The following is a 21304-nucleotide window of genomic DNA, read 5'->3' on the forward strand; positions in this document are numbered from 1 at the left end:
TGGTTGATCCCATCGTAGGGACCCCTTGGTTGAAAACGTGTACAGTAGACAATGCCCAATAGCCAAGCGGCTGCGAACAACGGGACATGCGCGCACCTGCATGTTCCCCTGCCCGGTTTCTTAGCTGACTGTCCTGTACGTGTACGGGATAAGCGCGCCCCTGTCTCCTTTATGCAAGAGTGCGCACGTCTGCAATGGAGTTTGTCGTAGCATGTACGTGGACATTCGGACGTGCAGGCATGCGCCGTCAATGACGAGAAAAGTACATCTTGGGGCAGTAGACACCGACTGTTTGATGGTACCTGTTGGGCAGGATTGCATGTCATGCTCTCGCCAGCAGCAGATGCGCTGTACTCGGCGCCAGCAACCTCACACTTGAGCCCCAGGTATCTATCGGGTAGCCATGGCGGCAAGCCCCTGTAATGCGTGATGCCAGTACTTTGTACAGATACCTGCATGGAGTTGAGGCTTTGCAGCATGCCGTATATATGTATGTACCCGCGTGCTTGCCTGAACCGGGCGCTTCCAGAAGGCGACTTGTGAGATTTTCGACTTGTTTTGTTCTTTGGCCGCGAGTCTGCAGTACAGCATTCTAGAAGAAGACACTACCTAGCACCTTGATTTGAAGATACAGCCAGCAGGAGATGAGTCTGAACTGGAATTGACATGAAAGGCAACTCAAAGCGGCGAGCAGTCGCTGCAACTGCCGCCAGAGTGCGGCCAATAGGCGGTGTGCGGCCGCTAATACAGTGCAATATCGAGGACAACCAAGATGGAAGTTAGCTATGCTCCAGGCGCATGCTTGTAGCCTGGCAGTCCGTATTCAGCTCCTAAGTTCGGACATGGCGTCCGTGGTGGGTTGGTGTGGATCTCGGTCGATGCAGGGCGACTGGCCCCTCGTGTTAGAGTAGAATGAGCACCCAGCTCCAATCCTCTGGAAGCGGGATCACGGAGACCAGGTGCTCATTGTGACAAGAGTGGTGGCGCTCCCGTCTCTTGTTGTCGCCGCAGATGGGTCATGACGTGCACCGGATCTTGATGAAATCTCCAGATGTGCCAGGAGTAGTATCGTGAACAGCAGCACGGAGCGGCACTTTTAAACAATAGAAGCCAAAGGGTAGGGGCCAAATAAGGAACAAAGAGTACCATCTCGTCTTGGGAAAGACACTGGAACAAGTGGGCAGTCGGCCTTGATCCACCGCGCAAAGTGCAAGCTTAGCAGATGGTCCCAGGCCATATTTGGCATTCTTCGAGACCTGGGTCGTCGTCCCGGCGGCAGTGACCGATCCCTAGAATGCCCGATCCAGCTTACTTGCACAGGCGATAAGCACAGGGTAGCATTGGCGGCGACATTCCATGGGACACCAGCAGCCTTGGAATGTTCTGCGAGCAAGACGGACACATAAGTATCCCCGCCATGGACAGATGGCGTTGTCAATGATACTAGCAGGCGAAGTGGCAGTTGAGGCGAGAGCAAGAGCGAGAGTTGAAAGCGGGGGACCTTGGTTCAAGGCGGACGGCCAGCGAATCGCCCCTGGCCAAACAAAAGGACTGCAGACATACAATGGCTGCTCCCGTGATGCATTCACGTAGCACGGCGCAAAAAAGGACAGCACATGGTGCCCAATACCGCTGGAGAGCAGAGCAGGCGTATGCTGACCGACTGTCGTTAAAGACCCGATGGTGGGGTGGGCTGCTACAGTAAGGTGTACTAAGCCAGCAGGCCTGCTGCTACAAGTAGAATTAGAACGTCCAGGTACCAGCCTGTAAGCATGAAATGGCCGATCATGATCATGAGGGGGGAGTGGGAGACAAAGAAAAGGTGGGAGGGGAGGTATGAGGTGTTGAGTAAATATGATTCAGTGGTCTGCTGCATAAAGTCGAAAAAGAAAAAGATTGAGAAAAGACTAGAGAAAAGAAAAGAAAGAAGCAAGAAAAGAAAAAAAAGACATGCTCAATAGGCCAAGCTGGGAAAATCAAACTGCAAAAAGAAAAGTTGGAGGGGCAGCAGCTACTGGCTTGCACCTTCCTCCAACTGCGATCCGATTGTAGGGTACATGCGCCTCGTACAGTACATCGATACGTACATTTTCGACAAAAAGGCATGGCGCCGGGTGTGCCTGACGGTGCTCCCTTGCTAATCCCGCGCGACTCAGGCGTGCTTATTAGCAGGCAATTTTCCCTTCTTTTCCTGTTCCTTTTGCGCACGGGGACCATCCGGGCCAGGGCGTTGCAGTGCCGCTTTAGAGTCGCGGCGTCTCTTTGTCTTCAAGACTTTTTGCTCTACCTGTCTCTTTTGCTTTCATTATTCTCGCCTATTCCCTTGTAACTCGCACCTTGCTGACCTGACCCGTGACCTGACCGGCCGGCCAAGTGCCGGAGCATGTTCCGCCAACTTACTAATGGAACGGATGATACTTGTACAAAGCTCGATGTAATTAATGGGCGGCAAGTCAGCCTGCGGCCAGGCAAACGATGATCCAACAGTCGTCGTATCAGCACGGGCTTAGCAGACACTCCCCTAATTCCAGCAGTCCGTACAGTAGTGCCGGCACAGGTACTCCTCCGCTGCGCTGCCACATTAGGCACTCCCAGGTAGATGTCGACGGTGGCATTGCACACTAGCAGCAGCAGGTTTCGCGTTTGCAGGCTCGGACAGCGAAACCAGTCGCACCCGGCATCGACGAGTCGAGTCGTTCGAGTCGCTAGCCTGGCTGGTGCTGTTGCGTGCTAGTGCTTGGAGCTATCGTGGCCACGGCCAAGCGTGTGACTCCGGCAACCAGAGCCTTGAGCCGCGACAGCTGCGAGCCACGCCGGGCCAATGGCGGGGCGAGGCTTGCCAGCACCCGGCCAGCGCTGCCCGCCAGCAGGTACCGGTACCTGGCGCAGGCCTGCACCGCGCCGTCGGCTGCGTACCTCGAGGTACCGCCCTTGCGCCCCTCCCCCTACAGCTCCAGCGCCAGCGCCACTGCCAGCACCAGTGTCAGTTGTTGGAGGGGCCGAGCTTGGGCCCCTCTTCCGCTGACGGGACCCCCCGCTGGAGGCACTTGGTAGCGCCGGTGGCCAGCACAGCGCTGTGTCGCGTTTGCGAGGAGGGTGGGCTGGCCATGGCTGCTGGCTGGTACCGCCGCGGCGCGCGTGGCCGGCGAGGTACAAGGCGACGAGTGCCCGACGCCCTGGAGGTCGCTGCGCAAGTCGCTGTACAAGGCCCCGTCCGCCGCCCCGTCCAGCGCCTGTACTGCGCCGTACCGCAGCGCTGGCGGGTGCGCATGATGAGACAGCCAGCGCTGGTCTGCCTCCCCCTCTTGGCTCTGAGGCCCTCCCCCTCCATCGATCCCTCCGTCCCACCGTCGCTCAGCGGCCTCTGCCCTCTGTTTTTTTTTTTCTTTCGCTTCCCCCCTCCTTCTGCGCACCCACCCCTCTCGAAATTCTTACCCCCCAGAGTGGCTGTCCGCCGCCCCCGAATTGAAATCTTTCCCCTCCCCCCCTCTCGCCCGTCTTCCTTCATTTACTGCGGCTTCTCCCTCTCCAAGCCCGCCTTCTCCCCTCTCCATCTGCCACCACAAATCCTCGGTTTGCGCCCACGCACCGCTTCACAGCTTCCACCGCTTCTGCCGCGAGGCCGTCCATCGAGCCTCAGTCCTTGACCATCCCACCCATCTCCAGAACCATTCCATGACCAGCATACCATACTTTCCAATGACCAGCATCAACATCGACGCCACCGCAGTCACACTTTAAACCCCACGGGCGCGCGTGCGAGCGAGGAGCTAGGAGTCGAGAGCGAGAGCGAGAGAATTCGCAACACCACCCAGAGTACGATATTCAACCATCGTAACGTCCGCACCAGAAGGCTGAGCCGCCAGCGTCGCGTCCGCGTCAGCGCCGCCAGACCCCCATCGCCATCACCAACCTCAACCACACCACACGCGACTCGGCCGTCAAGATGCCCGGCGCAAACGTCGCAGTTCTCCCGCCCCCAGCGGCCTCGACACCGTCCTCGCGCAAGGCGACTCTCGCGCCAGAACGCAAATACAAGTGCCAGTTCTGCAACAGAGCCTTTAGCCGAAGTGAACACCGAAGCCGACACGAGCGATCCCGTATGTGAAAATTTCCTCCCTTGGAAGGCAGCCCCAAAAATTTCATCCATCCCTCTTTTGCCCGCCACGAACCGTGCTAACTCCATCATCTCTTTTTTAGACACAAAGGAGCGTCCTTTCAAGTGCATGAAGTGCAGAAGCACCTTTGTGCGCCGCGATCTTCTTCTCAGGCATGATCGCACAGTCCACGCCAAAGATGGCGGCGTCCCCCTTCACAGCGACGGCAAGCGTCGTTCTGGTCCCAAGACTCGAGCCATCGGCGGGCCCGCAAAGTCCTCAATCGCCCTGGACCCCTCCACGCTGGAGCAGATGGAAGCCGGCGGCGACGGCATTTTTGATGTCGAAGCCGCTGCCATGCTGGTTGCCGACCTGCACCACAAGGCCACTGCTGCTATGCGCGGAGATGAATCCTACGACGATGGCACATCCATGGCCTTTTCGCCCAGAAGCTCTGGTGCCATGGAGCCCGCCGTCACATACCCGTCCGGCGCCATTGCCCTTCCGCAAGTCCAGTGGGACAACTTCATGGCGGACCCCAAGCCGCACTCCATCACTTCCAGCGCCTCTGGTTCTTACGAGTCGTCACAGCCGTTTGCTGGCGGAAACAGGCTCCAGCACCAGCTGCCGCCCTTTGGCAATCGAAATGTCAATGGTCTTGTGCCCGCTCTTCAGTCCATGATCAGCTCCCTTCCTGCCTCTGGCCCGGAGATCCCGGCTCCTCAGAGCCCTTCTGGAGTCGACTCGCTGCAGGCCGGATTCAGGGCTCCCCAGGTGTCTGGTGACGATGAGCGAAACGCCATCCTGGACAACATCCGCAGCGCCGACCGAGAGCACGCCATTCCAGACAGCTTTCGCCTGCCCGGCCTGGGTTCTCTGAACCGCTACCTGTCCACCTACTTTGGGCTGTTCCACCACCATCTGCCGTTCCTGCACCCAGCCTCTTTCATCCCGTCCCAGGTGTCGCCACCGCTACTCTTGGCCGTGCTGAGCATTGGTGCCCTCTATGCCTTTGACCAGGATCAGGCCTACATGCTTCACATTGGCTCCAAGGTTCTCGTCAACGGGTTCCTGCAGAACAAGGAGAACTTCAGCTCCCGCAAGTGCCCCCTGTGGACCATGCAAAGCTCGCTCCTCAACATGATTTTTGCCAGCTGGAGCGGCGACCCCAAGGGCTTGGAGTGGGCTTGTTCTATCAAGAGTCTGCTTGCCAACATGGTGGCAGGAAACCGCTACGAGCTCAAGCTTCGCCAAGAGGCTAGGGGCACGGCCAAGCCCACTCGTGCGGAGTGGGTAGAGGATGAAGGCTGCCGCCGTACTTATTACGCAGTGTACATCTTCTTTGGCCTGCTCACCCTGACGTTCAACCACACGCCGGCCATTGGCTTCAATGAGTTTGAAGACCTGCAGCTCCCCTCCACGGAAGCCATGTGGAACATGCAGGTCGCCGACGAGGCTGCGTGGGCCGAGCAACTGGAAAAGTCGCCTGCCGTCATCTTCATGGAAGCCCATGACAATCTCTTCCAGGGCGAAGCCATCAAGTACAGTGCCTTCTCTACCCGTGTCATGATCAATGCCCTGTTCCTCGAAGTATGGTACCACAAACGTAGCCCCGAGGCCTTGCAAGATGTCGTGACCGAGTACAAACTTAGACTTGCGCTCGAGACGTGGGAGAAGTCCCTGGACTTGTGCGAGCCGGAGTCTGCCGCGGTGCCTCTCAGTGCCCCCCACAAGGGCCACCCCCTCATCTTCAATGCCCGCGCCATGTACCGTAACGCGCGTGCCCGCCTCGAGGTCGACCTCAAGACCGTACAGGAGGCCCTGCGATACCATGAGCCCTACGAGGTGGCCGCTGCCATGTCCCACGCTCGGGACCGTGTCAAGCGTTCAAGCGAGATGATTAAAGTGATTGAAGAGTGCTACAACTGCCTCGAGACGGCCGTCGTTCAAGGCGTCCGCTGGGTGGCACGCACCTCGTCGACCAACTGGAGCGTCGAGCACCCGCTGTGCGGCCTGGATCTCATCATCATCCTCACGCTGTGGCTGTATCGTCTGGAACATGACGAGGAGCCCGCGACGCAGGAGGAGGTTGCCATGTATTACAAGGTCCGCCAGCTGTTCGTCAAGGACTTTGATGAGAACATCATTGCCAACCTCAGCTCCGTGGTTGCGCGCCTCTGGGGATCAATGCTGGACGAGGTTGTTGTGTGGGGAATCACGCGTCTCATGGGCGAATCTTGCAAACTGCATTCAGAAGCCTTAATCGGCTATGTGGGCGACGAAGCTTCCTCCAACGCATCGACCCCTTCGATGACCTCCCAGGGAGCGGACGAGGACAGCGTGTATTAATTACATTTGCGATGACGAAACGATTTTTCTTCTTCTTTTGATTTCGACAACTTTTTCCTTGCTTCATCTCTTATCAAGGGAGCGCTAAAAACACGCGCCGGTTTCTATTTCCTTTTCCTTAACGCACAACTCGATTTTTATGGCTCGTCTCCTTTATCTGTTATTCATATCTACGCAGGTTCATTAACCTTTGATTTCAACTTGGCGCGGTGCGGTTTTGGAACGGAGTCAGGCTTAATGCTGGGAAAGTACTATTTTCTTTACTGTTGATTTCTTATTTCTCTTACGGATTCTCATGTTATTTCCTTGACGACTCCTGAGACAGAGCAGGTGATCGTGTGTCTTGTCTGTGTTTTTATGGCTTTTCTGGCCTTTGACTTTGTTGCTTTTTGATTTGCATTTGCTCGTTTTATTCAGCATGGGTTGATTGAAAGGATCACTGGGGAAATAATTCTTCTGTTTTATGGAGAGACGCAGGGACTCTCGGCGGTATAAAGGGATCGGACGTTTCGCATGATTTCGGGACCCGAAAAGGGATTTTTTTTGGATCTATGGATCTCGACACAGCGCCAGCGCAAGCTAATGAACTGCGAGGGCAGGTTGATTGGCTGGTCCATGATGGTGATGCCGCCTTTTTCGCATTTTCCTTTTTTTCCCTTTCTTCTTCTTTCTAATGGCCTTTTGCTGCCTTTTTCTCCTTTTATCTTGGTAATTTTTTACTTTTGATTTGCAGCGGCTGTTTACTTTTCTTTTACTTTTCTTTTCTGCTTTCTGTCTTGTGTGTTTTCTGCTCTTGGATTTTAACTGTTTGCTGCCGCTTCTCGCTGGCATTGCAAGTCTGATTTTATCATTGGCCTTTCCGAATTCTCCAGATACCTTGTTCGATATACAGATTGCTATTCTTCATTGAACCTTTTTACTTATTCTTCTCTTATACTTTTTTCCTTTTTCCTTTTTTCTTCTCTTCTTTCCTTAAAAATTTGTGTGTGCGTGTGTGTGTCTTGTGTGCTATTTTCCTTAATCTGTCATGCGTTTTATCTCTCTCCTCTATTTTGTCTTGGATATGCTACGAAGGGATGCTACGGCATCAGAGCAACTCGCTTGCAGGCATGGCAGCCCCATCAATAGGGGCTGCCTTGCTTGCGTGGATGAGAGAAGCCTGTTCCACTTCTGTGTGTATAGATATTCTAGTACTACAATTCGAATAATTATGTGTCTCTGTCAAAGAATGGAACCGCATGTGCCTTTGTATGAGATTTATTGGTAATTGATGCTGCCACGTAAGCGTGTGAGCCAATATGCACGACGGATAGCGAGTGATGTCGGATAAAGGCCCGTTGCTATGCATGTACGTAAATGATGCCTGGAAGTAGTATCGTGGAGATTACACTAACATGCCGTGTTTGTCCTGAAGTAAGCTAGGGACTGGCTGGAAATGATTGAATTGGTGGTTTCACAGGAGCGGGCCGTGCATATGGACTTTTTTCTTCTTTTCTGTATGTAGGGAGAAGAATGTGCAGCAGAGATAGACTTTAGCCACGAAACATGTTACACACCCGAAATCATTGGATGCTCTCTCCTTTTGGTAGGTAACATCCGGTGAGGAGAAATACCCAGGCTGCGGAGAAAAGGGGAGGGAATGGAGGGGTGGTATTTGGAGTACTGGAGTGATACATAACGAACGCCTTATTTTTTTGTATCCTGTTCTCTCGTATTGGGTATTTCTGGAGGAGAAGGTATTTAGGCTGGGGCTGGGTAGATATATGTAGGCTGAATGTGTTTGTTGTTGTTGTGATTATTGCTCTCTTTTCTCTTATTTATTGCTTTAATTATTGTCTTACTTGTATTGGGTGTATTATCAATTAATATAATCATTAACATGGGTGAATAGCAGTAAAACTGGCGTGTATTACCTACGCCTCATGCCTTGCTTGCAACTCCACCGCAGGCGCCTCATTCGCAGGCACTTCATTCGCCGGCGCCTCGTTTGCAGGCATCTCGCCTCGTATGGGAGTCGAGTCCAGCTCGTGGATGCCGTTTGTGGCGGACTCTAGCTGTGCCTTTCCGTAGGTTGAATCGCGGTCGTCGTCGAGCTGCTTGTTTGTCCGTTTGTGGCGTTTCCAGAGGTAGAATGAGAGGCTGAGGATGGCGAGGATGGCGAGGGGGCCGATGACGGCGCCGGCTATCCAGGCGTGGTTTGGGGAGGGTGTTGTTTGGAGGGATGGAGTTTGAGATGGTGTTGCTGAGGATGTCGAGGTTTGTAAACTTGAAGCTACACTCTGACTGCTTGAAGATGTCAAAGTATGTGAAGTTGAAGTACCACTCTGGATGTGAGAAGACGTAGATGATGTAGCACGACTGGAGCTGGATTGACCAGTAGGCGTCACCTCAGCCGCTGCAGCATCAGTTGGCATTAAAAAGGTCACTGTTGAAGTCTTGCCATTCGTCACTGGCACGTTTTTGACGGTATAGCCTTGCATGTGACAGTCTTGGAGATAGGGCAGCAGAGACGGGATTGGCGTTGCGCCGTAGGGGGAGGTGTCGATTGTCTCTTTGATGCATCTTATGCACTGGTCCACGAAGAAGAGGAAATTTTTGGAGGTGCAGAGGGTGCTTTGGGGGGTTTGTTGGCCTGCTGTGGCGGCTTCGTCTATGAACAATGGCGTGTTAGTTGGGAGTAGTTGTAGATTGCAATGCAGTTTTAGGATGCATGTATATATGGGTTCATGTTCGTGTTGGAGTTGAACGTACTGCAGGCCTCCACACACAACGCAGGTACGAGGCTGTCACCGTTTTGGCGGACAAGGATACCGGCATTGCTGCGCCAACTCATTGCGGCTGATGGGAAACGGGGCTGTATACATGTAAAATAAGGTATATGTATATATCCACAGACACTACTGAATCTAGACTTTCACGGGGAGATTTAATGAAGGATTAGCAATTTTGAAATGCTTGAGAACGCGCAGAGCCTGGCTTTATATACAGTCATGCGCTGTGATGTCAGTTTCGCGGTGTTGGAGTTGCATTCGGCCCCGCATAAGGGGGGATTGAGGAAATCTTTCCGGGTAAACGGTTCATGGCGATGTTGTTAGTTGCACGTTTCTGCCTTTGCACTACAAGAGAACCGTGCAATTTGCAGATATAAAGCACTTTACCTCGACAACCAAGCACATACGACCATATCCATTGGAAAATACGGGATCCCGTCTGCTCTCCCAGAGTCAAGCCAATGAGAGGCAGATTAGTAGTTGAGTGGGTGACCATCAGCGAACACCGGCTGTTGTATGTTTTTTGCTTCTCATGGCTTTGTGATATCGCCTTTATAACTCGACTCAACACCAAAACAAGCACATACGACCATAGGTAATGGAAAATTCGGGGTCCCGTCTGCTCCCCCATAGACAAGCCATTAACCGGCAGATTAGTAGTCAAGTGGGTGACCATTGGCGAACACCGGCTGTTGTATGTTTCCTTTTTTTGCTCTGTGACTCCTTGTTTTTGTAAATTCATCTAATACCACAATAAGCACATACAAAGGTAATGGAAAACTCGGGGTCCCATCAAGCTCTTTATTGAGTTTGTTGTCTCTCATTTTGCGTATTTTAAGAATCTAAATTTGGAGCTATATGGTTCCCGTTTTTTTTTGCCCGGTGCAATCGCCACCGCTTAGTCTTCAAGCAATTAGCATACTTTGAATTAATTTTAGGGACGTGTTACCAGGCCACCATCGCAGAGTAATTATCTTCCAAATAAACGGGTTCTATGGCGTTTAGCCCCCTGGACACTGGTCCCGGCCGTTCCATATAAAAATAGCTGTAAATAAGGGAGTTTATTCTTATCTGTTTTTAGTGTTTCATATATTATTTAACTTCCTTATCTCTAGAGACCTTTATAGCAAGCAGCCTTAGCAGCCTTCCTATCTTTAAGGGAGAAGTTATCCAGCACCCTAATCTATTATCTAACACCCCAGCTGTAGCACAATAAGGCAGCTAGTTTATATATTAAAATGCATAACCACTAAATAGGTATATATAAAAGCAGTAGTAGCAGTAGTAGCAGTAGTAGCAGTAGTAGCAGTAGTAGCAGTAGTAGCAGTAGTAGCAGTAGTAGCAGCAGCAGCCTAAGCTACAGCTGGAGTGCTAAATAACATAATCGGGGTGCTAGACAACTTCTCTCTTTATTTTTGGGGTGTTGGATAACAGAACTGGGGTGCTGGATAATGGCTCCCATATAATAGTCATCGGACCAAGTTTCCTGTGTCGATGCTGACTCAGGCCCTTGAAGCATTCCATCAGCAAAGACTCCAAGTTTCAGCACTCCCAAGCAAAACCCTCAATCACCAAGTTTTCTCTCATACGGGAATTTAAATACCATGGCATCGCCAGACCTATCGGTTTCTACTCCTCGTACGTCGGTGTCGCTAGCTTCGTATGGGGAGGAGCAGTCGCCGACAATCACATATACAAACGTCAAAGAGCTCCACCAGGTGGTTAGGCAGGTTCCAGGCGATTTCCTCATTGTCCAAAGCAAGTATTTACCATCTAGCGGCAATTACATCCCTAGGATATTCTATACTAACTATTCGTTATCAGATGTTTCTCCTGCCGATTTTGAGGAAATCAGCCGTCTAGAACGTCGCGGTTTCCGCCTGCGACGTTATCATGCCGACAGGAGACTTTTAATCATCACAATACCTACTGCCCTACATGAAGCACTCCACTTCGGCATCTACCAGGCTTTCATGTTCAAGATCGGGCCAATAGCGCAAGATATCTGGAAACCAACCATGAGTACGACCTTTCGTCCACAAGGTCACCCTGGAGGCGACGGTGGTGAAGGCGACTCAAGTGGTGGTCCAATGTCAGTACGCCACGATAAATATGCCTGGCCAACCCTGGTCATCGAGGCAGGGGATTCCGAATCCTTGCATGCCCTACGAGACGACATGAGATGGTGGTTTTCCGCATCAGACCATCAGGTCAAGATTGTCCTGCTTGCCAAGTTTGACCACCGTCTTCAACAGATTCTTATCGAGAGATGGGAGGAAGAAGCTGCGACCCGCCCTGGCGCTACAACGACAACGTTTGGCGCCAGTCAGCCTGTGTTACAGCAAAGTATCACCATCACACGGGATTCGGCTACTGGTTCATATCAAGTCGCTAGAAGCGACTTGGTGCTTTCGTTCCGGCTGCTCTTTCTGAGAGATCCAGGCCCACAAGAGGGAGATGTCATTATACCTACTGGAGATTTGCAGCGTTATGCGCGACTTGTCTGGGCGGCTGTTTAAGATTAGCTAAGTCAGGGTAATCAAACTCCAACAATCTACAGCATATCGAAATGCTGGGGCGTTGACTGCCGAGGAACTATGGCGCATAAATGAAGAACTAAGGGATGAAAACGGGGGCCTGCGTAGGTCTCAACACTCTAGCTGAAGGCCTTGGATTCTTGATTAACAGCAAATTCACTAATATCACCTCTTTGCAAACACAAACCGCCGATCTCAATCGGCAGCTGCAGGCCGCGACGGCGAAAATCGATCATTTCACTGCTTACCACAAGATATTCAAGCAAACAGGGGCCGAATGTGTGGAGCAGATTCAGCATGACAGAGACAAGATCAAGGAGCTCGAAGCAGGGCTGGGCAGGCTCCGCAAGTCGCATGGCAGCAAGATCTTATCACTCCTTTTATGTCTTCACGAACTATGGAACGAACCAGGGCACATCACGCTGGCCTCTAGTTCGCCGGCATCTTTTGTGGAATTCAGTGCCTCCTCTCGCCCGGTACAAACAGAGGAACTTCCTGAGGCAGATACGCGCTCACAACAGTCAACACTGATTGATAGCGAGGATTTAATAAATCTGTCAGAATAAGGGAAGAAATCACAAGATTCAATTCTGTTAAACAAGTTATCAAGGAGACTGCAATATGCAAGTGAAGGAGAAGGTATATGGAACAACATAAATCACGGTCATTATACAATGCTATAGTAATGAATAACATCAAGAGAATGAATGGCGCACACGACGCTCTTTTATGCCCACAGCTATTCTACCAGTGGGCTAGATCATCTCCATTAGTATACGATGCAAGCATGAGACCAAGAATAGAGCATACTTACCTTTATGCACACATGTATCATCTTGAAGAGGTGACCGTCTTTCACCCTTTATAGTAGCGTGTGTTCATCTGCAGATTAGTAGTCAAATGGGTGACCATTGGCCAACACCGGCTGTTGTATGTTTTTTGCTTCTTACAGCTTTGGGGCTTTGCCCTTATAATTTGACTCAACACGACAACAAGCACATACGACCATAGTTGATGGAAAATTCGGGGTCCCGTCAAGATCTATATTACGGTTTAATGTCTTCTATTTCCGGCGCCCCTGGTTTCCAAAATCGGAGTTCCGTTATCAGAAGCAACTGGACCAACAGCTTAAATACATGTATGTATCTATCATAGACTATCTCCTCTGTAATAGTAATTTAGTAATATCCCGGCCAATGAAGGAGCAATTCCATTGTTTCTTTGCTAATCCTCTCATTTCCTGCTGCAGCCTTAACAAACTCCGTTATTAAAGTAATCTGATCTCCATGCTGATTAATAAATAAGGCTATCACTTCCTCACCCTCAGGATTTTCTGCGGCAGCTATAATAACATCCTTTGTAATAGTAATCTGATCTCCACGCTGATTAAGAAGCAAGGCTATTACTTCCTTGCCGTAAAGATTTCCTGCGGCAGCCTTAAGAACATCCTCTGTAATTGTAACTTGGTTTCCTCGCCGGTCAAGGAGCAATTCCATTACTTCCTTGCCATTGTTCCAATTTGCTGCGGCAGCCTTAAGAACATCCTCTGTAATTGTAACTTGGTTTCCTCGCCGGTCAAGGAGCAATTCCATTACTTCCTTGCCATTGTTCCAATTTGCTGCGGCAGCCTTAAGAACATCCTCTGTAATAGTAACTTGGTTTCCACGTCGGTCAAGGAGCAATTCCATTACTTCCTTGCCGTTATAATTTTCAGCTGCAGCCTTAACAATGTCTTCCGTAATAGTAACTTGGTTTCCACGTCGGTCAAGGAGCAATTCCATTACTTCCTTGCCGTTATAATTTTCAGCTGCAGCCTTAACAATGTCTTCCGTAATAGTAATCTGGTTTCCTCGCTGGTTAAGGAGTAATTTCATTACTTCCTTGCCAATATAATTTTCAGCTGCAGCCTTAACAATGTCTTCCGTAATAGTAATCTGGTTTCCTCGCTGGTTAAGGAGTAATTCCATTACTTCCTTGCTGTTATTATTTCCTGCGGCAGCCTCAACAATGTCCTCTGTAATTGTAACTTGATCTTCTGGCTGGTTAAGGAAAAATGTCATCATTTCCTTGTTATTCCGTGAATGACCGCTCGCAACTTCTTTCACAAGTCCATTTACCTTTGCTCCCAAGCAATGTAATTTAGCAACAACACTTATATGTCCCCATTTGACGGCCTCTTGTATGGGCGTGATGTCATGTCCGTTAACGCAATCAAAATCAATAGCTAATGTCATGGTCTTAGTGTTGGACTCTTGAAAGTTCTGATGAGCAATATAATCCACCAAAGAAGCAATTCCCCACCGCCCAGCAACATGTAAAATAGAGAATTGCTGTGGGATATAATGCAAATCTGGACGATGCAAATTTAGACAGTGGTCTAATCGCAGAGTCTCTATCCAGTACTCCCGACTAGGCGAATTGACTCTAAAGAACTCAGCTTCCGAGTCTCTAACTTCAAATCTTGACTGTGCCATACGCGCGTGGTTGACCCATTCTTCAGTTGCGTAAGACAAGAAGTGGACATGTGACTGTTCCTTGCTATAGAGCTGTTCGATAAGAATATTGACACAGCGATAGGCAATATTGGCATGAGCTTCGAGCTCATTGATAAAGGAACTAGGGTCAGCTCTAACTAAATAGTCTTTCACGGACTGATGTAGTAAGAGCACTTTTCCACCTTCGATGATGATGATGAGACGGCAGGATGCAACTTGATCTCGTGTAAACCGGATTCGTGTATCTATATCCTCTTCGTCTTGGTATAGTTGGCAAGCTTCACATAGCTCTAACACGCTTAGCGGCCGCACAGAAACGGCAACTAAGCTTAGGATGTGTCGGACTATGTCAGCTTCAGTCATGTCCTGTTCAAGAGCTGTATCGAGGAGCCTCTCATAGAGTGAATAAAGTCCTTTAGGCATGGTTTGTAAGACTTGAATAGCGTTCTTTGAAGGGACATCCTTCAGCTCCTCGCATGCTAAGCCAACCCAGAGAAAAGTACCTTCGGCTTTCTCTCTAAGGATGTCGCTGACTTGCTGTTTAACCTTGTCTGTGTACTTTTTTTTCTTGGCAAGATCTGCTACTCTTTCCTTGATACACCGATCAACGTCTTGCTTTGCTTGGGAAAAGGATGCTAGGTTCTTGTTTGTGAATTCTTCCAAGTATTCGCGGATCTTAGAATATGGCCGACTGGTGACTAATATCCGGATATTTGATGGAGCATCCTGGCTCAAAAAGGTTTCGTGAAACTGTTGTAATAGAATCTCTTGCGATTCTAGATCGCATTCATCTAGCGCATCGATAATGCAATACTTTTGACCAGTATTCTGATCCGCTGCTGCGGCTATGAATATTGTCCAAAGAGCATCAAACGAGTTAAACAGCTCCGCCCCACGATTATTATAATCGTGCAAGAGATAGTCAAGAAGCTGCGAGTGCTGCTGGATGAGCTGGAGGAGAAGCCCTCTGAGAATTGATGTGGCTGTCTTCCGCTTATCGAAGCTGGAGTCGCAGAAAAAGTATATAAGTGTTTCCCCATCCTTGATAAAGGACTTTTTTGGCAGCTCTTCGGTGAGAAATATGGCCATGGTAGATTTGCCGGTTCCGGGATTTCCATAAAGCCATAGGATATTACTCGCCTGGGCCTCGCCTGTCGCCTGTCCCCGACCAAGCCAAGAAGTAAACTCCTCTGTCTCGAGTAACCACTCACAGGTGCCGCTAGCGCGATCTCCTTTTTTGCGCTTCAATGCCTTTCTATCTTCGGCTGGATCAGTCAGGAAAAGTTCGCGACGACAATCCTGGGCTGTGGCCTCAAGGAAGCTGCTGCTAGCGTTATTAATTACATTTGCTTGTATGATGCTAGCACCAGGCCCAAATGTATTATTATCAATTGCGTTTTGACTGTGAACTGTCTTGTTAACAGCAGTTTTTTGCTGTTTCGCCGAGCCAGAGAATGAAGAGTCGGCGATACTGGCTAGAGGAACAACAAGCTTGGATCGGTTGTCCATGACAATTATTATTGGAAGATATAGGCTCTAGGCTTCTAATATTTTGGAAGATGTATGCTTTAGGCTTCCAATATTTTCAACGCTTGAAGGTGCTGCTTATAAAATAAGATGAGAAGAATATATAGGATCATAAGATCAACTGGCAGGTTAACAATCGTTTCAGTTGAGTTAGATATCCTCTTAGAGAAAAATACGCCAGGAAAGAAATTACTGCCCAAATCCTCGATGCAAAACTACATAAGGCGTAAGGCATATTAGGCTCCGGGGCGGGGTAGCTCTGAGGAGTCAGTGTGACTAGTCAGCAACATAACGTCTTTCCATAGGATAATAAAAAAGAATCAGGCATGAACAATAAGTTGCAATTAACCCTCTAATACTTGATAGGCACAAAATTACAGATGGATTTGTGGCTTGCATTAGCCGCCGTCAGTTGAAAACAACTAGTAAGCTGCTAGCTGGTCGTAAATTTGCTTTAAACCCGTTATTGACAATCAAGGTAACACGATGTACAAAAAATGCCCACTGCACGACAAAAGTATCTAGAACAATATGTCTACTTCAATTGCAACGCACTTTGCACCGCTTTTCTTTTCATCTTCGTTTTGCCTTTTTCTATTATCATTTCATCTCTCTTTTCAGTAACTAGTCTTGTGCTAATAATTTAGTCTTCAGATTGAGATTGATTAGATCATTTTGGAATTGTATCTCCAATACAGGCTCAGACAAACGTATATCAATAGACCACCAACTTGGCCGTAGTGCATAGCGGCTGGCGCATTAAGCTGCGTTTAGACTACAGCTGGCGCGTAGGGGCCTGTAATTGATCACAACTGATTTAGCACCCAGTTACTTGTCCTTGGATCCAGACACTACTAGTATATAGAACAAAAGTGACATGAGCCAGCATGTTGTAGTCTCGAGTCCTTATCTAAGCGAGAACAAAGAGCCAACTTTTCCCTAATCAGGAATTTTCTACTGCGGTTGAAGCGCCGACCAAGCTATTTCTGACTACCTACCTACCTACAAAGGTATGTGGCACTCGATATACGGATGGAGGGACGGCGTATAAGCGCAATCACTAGGCGCATGTAGAGACGGGCTAGAGGCGATACGACTGCAGCGGTGGCTGTGCAGTAGCTGAATAGATGGTGCGCTGTTTGTGGTCCAATCTGTTTGCTGGCCGATGGTCCTGATCGTCACAATGCCGTATCCATCTGCAGAATGCGGCAAAGCAAGCTGCTAAGACGCAGAAGCCATGGATGAATGTGGAAGGTCGGGGCCTTGTACGGGAGTCCCAGTGCCGGAGCTAGCCTCAAGCATGAGAGAGAGTGCGACCTGCATCCAATAATAGCCATGAGTGCATACATGGTGCTATAAAGCCCACAGGTAAGCATGCTAGGGTTGGGCTGAGAGATAGAGAGGCAAGTTTTGAGTGAGATTTGGCTTGGGAGAGAGGCATAGACGATTATGTGCCTCTTCTACAACACACTACGGTAAATGCAAGGGAGAAGACGAGATTATATCACCAACCAGCATGGAGCTTCAACCAGCCAACCGGACCTGGGGTAGGACCGTGCGTAACAGACGCTGCCGTGCCCTTGAACTCTAAACGCAAAGGAGAGACGAAGGCAAAAAACCAGCGTTTCACCCGTGCATTCACTTTTCTGCAGCCAAAACGTGTCTCGTGCCTGACTTCGTATCTGCATCTCATCTGCATCTGCATCGGCATCTGCATCGGCCGGGATGCGCCAAACGGCCGCTCTCTCTTGCTAGTTTCTGGCTGCTGCCCATTCCATCTTACCCACCACTGCCGTAGCTTGGACTTTTGTTTATCTTGATTGTGCTTTTCCTTTTCTCTTCTTTGTTTGTCTTCTTCGTCTTCTCTTCTTTTTCCAACCTGGCCTGTAATTCTCCTTGCTTTGCTTTGCTTATCATCATAATTTTGCTTCACTTCGCTCCGCTCCGCTTTGTCCAGGCCACTTACAAGAGAAGAGGAAATACGCACCACCAGCCATGGCCCCCCCCCTCGCGGCCTCGGCCAGCTGATGGGCATTTTGAGCATCTTGCTTCTGGCGCTTGTGCCGCATCTGGTCGCAGCAGACTGTGAATGCGGCTTTGTCGCGCACTCTCCCTTGACCAAGCAACAGGCCCAAGACTATCCAGGGCCCGACCAGCTGTTCTTCACAAACATGCTGGAGAGCAGGTTCTATGACATCCAGAACATTTCTCGCGACAGCACCTGGAAGCGGCAGCAGTACAACGTCTCGGCTCGAGCTGGGCGAGGCGAGTACGGCAAGACGTTTGCTGTCGACAACGTCTATAGCGTCCCCCAGACCGGTTCTATGAAGGATCCTTCTCAGCTCAGCGCCGGGTATGCAGATTCTATAAACGGCGGGATTGCGCTGGTTGTCGGCAGCGCTCTTGACAACGATTCCATCCCGGTGGCAGAGCTGGACTCGGCTCGATCCGACATGGGATTTGGCTCGTACCGTGCTGGCATGAAGCTGACTCCCGTGAATGGCACCTGCGCAGCTTTCTTCTGGGTATGTTGATGCTTGGCTCTTTACTCTGACTCTGTTGGCATGAGATGAAGCTTGCTGACAAACAGACAGTACTTCAACGACACCCAGGAGATTGACATGGAGTTTCTATCTCGAGAGTTTGATGTGGAGAAACACGTCTATCCCGTCAACCTCGTGATCCAGTCGGAAGCATCGATGCAGGCTGGCTACGATGCATCCAAGACGGGCACCTTCAAGGTGGTGAACCTTGCGTTTAACCCCACTATTGGCTTCCACGAGTATCGCTTCGACTTCTTGCAGGATCGCGTCCGCTTCTACGCCGACAGCCGGCTGCTCGCCGAGATGAATGGGACCTCGGTGCCCACTAGTCCTGGCCATCTCATTCTGCAGCACTGGAGCAATGGGAACCCCTTGTGGTCTGGAGGCCCCCCAGAGGAAGACGCTGCCCTGACTGTTGGCTACGTCAAGGCCTATTTCAACTCATCTGATGCAAAGGCCCAGTCGAGCTGGAACAGCGCCTGCCAAAAGGCAGTTTCAAAGGGCAGCAACAAGCCGCTGTGTGAGGTTCCCAATGTGACGTCGGTAAACTCAACCACGGGAGGCACCTTTTTCAACACCAGCGATCCGAATGACGAGGAAAAGAACAGCGCGGCTCGCCTGGGCAGCACGTGGGCGACGACGGCGAGTGCACTGCTGCTGGTGCTGGTATTGACCTGCCTATAAAGGGGGGAGAGTGAGGGTGAAGGCGTGTTTACTTTTTTTTTTTTTTTTTTTTTGTTTTATGAAGTACTGTGTAATGCTATAATGAGTCCATGACGTGTTTTTTTTTGGAGTCGAGGAAAAGAGGTTGCTTTTGTTTGGCACCTAAGTGGGAGAGGGGAGCATGTGTATATGGCAGGTAGAGGCAGCTGAGGCTTGGGACTCTATGCTGAATGAGATGCTCTTGTTGATTTGCCCGATGAAGATGGCATTGCAGCTTTCCATGGCATGTAGATGCGACATCCGACGCTGTCAAGTGAGTCTTGGCTGGTGCTGGTCGGCGCATCATCTGATGCACGATGCGGTCATTTGCCCCGCAAGACTCCGAGCAGCTGGATCGGACGGGGCTTCGGCTCAGGGCGATGCTGCTTTGGGGAGGTGCCGAGATATGAATATGATGTATATGATTTGATGCATGGCATGATTTGAGTGGATGCAAGGAAGGATGTCGATATTACTTGATGCGATTCTATTCAGCTGGCTGTGACGCTTGTCGAACATCTGATGCATTGGCAGAGCGTGCTTGTTTCAAGGCTGGAATGCAATCGCACCATGGCCTAGGGGCATTTATAAGGCTGCAATGATCCCGTGTAGCACATCAGCCCAAGAAAGCATGGAGGAAAGACAAAAATGACTAGATGTTTCGGAAATTTCATCATGGGGAAGATGGCAGGCAAGTAAAGGATTGATTGGCACCAAGATTTTCAGCGAATCGTGTGTAGATGGACGTAATGATATGATCATTGAGGATTCTCTGGTGGTGGGCAGTGCAAGATGGATAGATTGATGGGGCAGATAAAAGGGACCGGCGTTGCTCGCTTTGATGGATGGAAGTTGCCATTATTCGCTTGTACATGCTTCATCTCGACAATTGCACATCTACATTTACAGCATTTACAGCATTTTGATCATTCTGTACTTATCAACTCAACCATTGTACTGTAACGCCATCACCATGACGCCCAGCACGCTCAGCATCGTCGTCAAGAACAACACGTCGGCGCCGCAGCTCTACGCCTTCGTCACCGGCACGGCCTCGCAGGGCGTCTTCTTCCTGCGCTCCGACGGCGTCACGCCCTACTATCCGGCTTCGCCCTCGTCGACGCTGCAGCCGCTGTCGCAGAACTGCGCCGTGGCGGTGGGCGGCCCGGGCCAGAGCCGCACCTTGACGGTGCCGCAGCTGGCCGGCGCGCGCATCTGGTTCAGCCAGGCCAAGCCGCTGACGTTTCTGCTGAACCCGGGCCCGGCCGTCGTCGAGCCGTCGAGCACAAACGCCGCGGACCCCAACTACGGCGTGCAGTGGGCGTTTTGCGAGTTTACGCTGAATACGTCGGAACTGTACGTCAACGTGTCGTACGTCGACTTCTTCAGCATCCCCGTGTCGCTGCAGCTGGAGAACGGCGCCGGGAAAGTGACGAGCGTGCCGGGCATGCCAAAGGGCGCGCTGGACTCCATCTGCACGCAGCTCAAGGCGCAGGCGGCCAAGGACGGCGCCGGCTGGGACAAGCTGGTGGTGCAGAGCGGCGGCAGCAACCTGCGCGCGCTGAGCCCAAACTCGGGCAGCGTCATGTTCCCGGGCCTGTTTGACGGCTACTACCAGCCGTACGTGGACGCCGTGTGGAACAAGTACCAGGCGGCGGATCTCACGGTCAACACGCAGTTCCAGGACTGGGGCAACGTCGTCGGGCGCGTCGACGCCGCGGGCAAGAACCTCGTCTTCCCGTCTGGCTACGGCAGCTTTGCGAAACCTGCCGCCGTGGACATTTTCTCGTGCGACTCGGGCCCCTTTGCGGGCGGCAGCGGCGTGACGGCGCAGCAGCTGAATGTCGGGGCGAGGCTGGCGGCGGCGCTGAACCGGTCGACGCTGCTGAATGGCGGGCAGCAGCCCGAGGGGGAGGACGTGGGCCAGTATTATACGGACAAGGTGACGAACCACTATTCGCGGATATGCCATGCGGTGAGCGTGGGCGGCAGGGGCTATGCGTTTCCGTATGATGATGTTGGCAAGACGGGCGGAGTGGACCAGAGCGGGTTTTTGAGCGATGGCGATCCAAAGGTGTTGACGATTGGTGTTGGGGCGCCTTTGTGAGGGATGTTTGGATGGTGGTTGTGAGTTTGTGATGCTGTATATAGGTTTTGCTGGGTGGTTGCTGTACATGGTATCTTGATGTTCGCTGTATATATGTAATTGATTGTATATTCTGTATAAAGCTGATTGATATCCCCTTGGATTGCAGCTCTCTGGCTACAAGGGCTGGCATCTTA

The 21304-nt window shown here is 50.8% G+C and overlaps 8 protein-coding genes across 8 annotated transcripts; 6 read left to right on the forward strand and 2 right to left on the reverse strand.

Annotated features, from left to right (window-relative positions):
* Positions 1-3107: 3107 nt before the first annotated feature.
* Positions 3108-3741, forward strand: TrAtP1_009918 (uncharacterized protein; the record flags this gene model as incomplete). The annotated part of the gene is made up of 2 exons (XM_066114494.1): positions 3108-3235; positions 3534-3741. 2 exons carry the CDS (start codon positions 3108-3110, stop codon positions 3739-3741), a joined length of 336 nt encoding a protein of 111 aa, XP_065970590.1.
* TrAtP1_009919 (uncharacterized protein) lies at positions 3460-7669 on the forward strand. The gene is made up of 2 exons (XM_014093717.2): positions 3460-4100; positions 4201-7669. Exons 1-2 carry the CDS (start codon positions 3947-3949, stop codon positions 6444-6446), a joined length of 2400 nt encoding a protein of 799 aa, XP_013949192.1. The 5' UTR covers positions 3460-3946; the 3' UTR covers positions 6447-7669.
* Positions 7670-8359: 690 nt separating this feature from the next.
* TrAtP1_009920 (uncharacterized protein) lies at positions 8360-9448 on the reverse strand (the record flags this gene model as incomplete). The annotated part of the gene is made up of 2 exons (XM_014093716.2): positions 9198-9448; positions 8360-9096 (listed from the first exon to the last, which is right to left on the reverse strand). The coding sequence occupies exons 1-2, from the start codon at positions 9277-9279 to the stop codon at positions 8360-8362; spliced, it is 819 nt and encodes a 272-aa protein (XP_013949191.1). The 5' UTR covers positions 9280-9448.
* Positions 9449-10821: 1373 nt separating this feature from the next.
* On the forward strand, positions 10822-11736 carry TrAtP1_009921 (uncharacterized protein; the record flags this gene model as incomplete). The annotated part of the gene is made up of 2 exons (XM_066114495.1): positions 10822-10975; positions 11042-11736. The coding sequence occupies 2 exons, from the start codon at positions 10822-10824 to the stop codon at positions 11734-11736; spliced, it is 849 nt and encodes a 282-aa protein (XP_065970591.1).
* A 104-nt stretch (positions 11737-11840) lies between these two features.
* Positions 11841-12320, forward strand: TrAtP1_009922 (uncharacterized protein; the record flags this gene model as incomplete). Its single annotated transcript, XM_014093714.2, has 1 exon — positions 11841-12320. One exon carries the CDS (start codon positions 11841-11843, stop codon positions 12318-12320), a length of 480 nt encoding a protein of 159 aa, XP_013949189.1.
* Positions 12321-12932: 612 nt separating this feature from the next.
* Positions 12933-15758, reverse strand: TrAtP1_009923 (uncharacterized protein; the record flags this gene model as incomplete). Its single annotated transcript, XM_014093712.2, has 1 exon — positions 12933-15758. The coding sequence occupies one exon, from the start codon at positions 15756-15758 to the stop codon at positions 12933-12935; it is 2826 nt and encodes a 941-aa protein (XP_013949187.2).
* Positions 15759-17183: 1425 nt separating this feature from the next.
* On the forward strand, positions 17184-19061 carry TrAtP1_009924 (uncharacterized protein). Its single transcript, XM_066114496.1, has 2 exons — positions 17184-18301; positions 18371-19061. The coding sequence occupies exons 1-2, from the start codon at positions 17804-17806 to the stop codon at positions 19001-19003; spliced, it is 1131 nt and encodes a 376-aa protein (XP_065970592.1). The 5' UTR covers positions 17184-17803; the 3' UTR covers positions 19004-19061.
* Positions 19062-19280: 219 nt separating this feature from the next.
* On the forward strand, positions 19281-21249 carry TrAtP1_009925 (uncharacterized protein). The gene has a single exon (XM_014093710.2). It carries the CDS (start codon positions 19863-19865, stop codon positions 21126-21128), a length of 1266 nt encoding a protein of 421 aa, XP_013949185.2. The 5' UTR covers positions 19281-19862; the 3' UTR covers positions 21129-21249.
* The last annotated feature ends 55 nt before the right edge of the window (positions 21250-21304 follow it).

The sequence above is a fragment of the Trichoderma atroviride genome, chromosome 5 (genome assembly GCF_020647795.1).
Source record: "Trichoderma atroviride chromosome 5, complete sequence".
In the NCBI taxonomy this organism is placed as follows: Eukaryota; Fungi; Ascomycota; class Sordariomycetes; order Hypocreales; family Hypocreaceae; genus Trichoderma; species Trichoderma atroviride.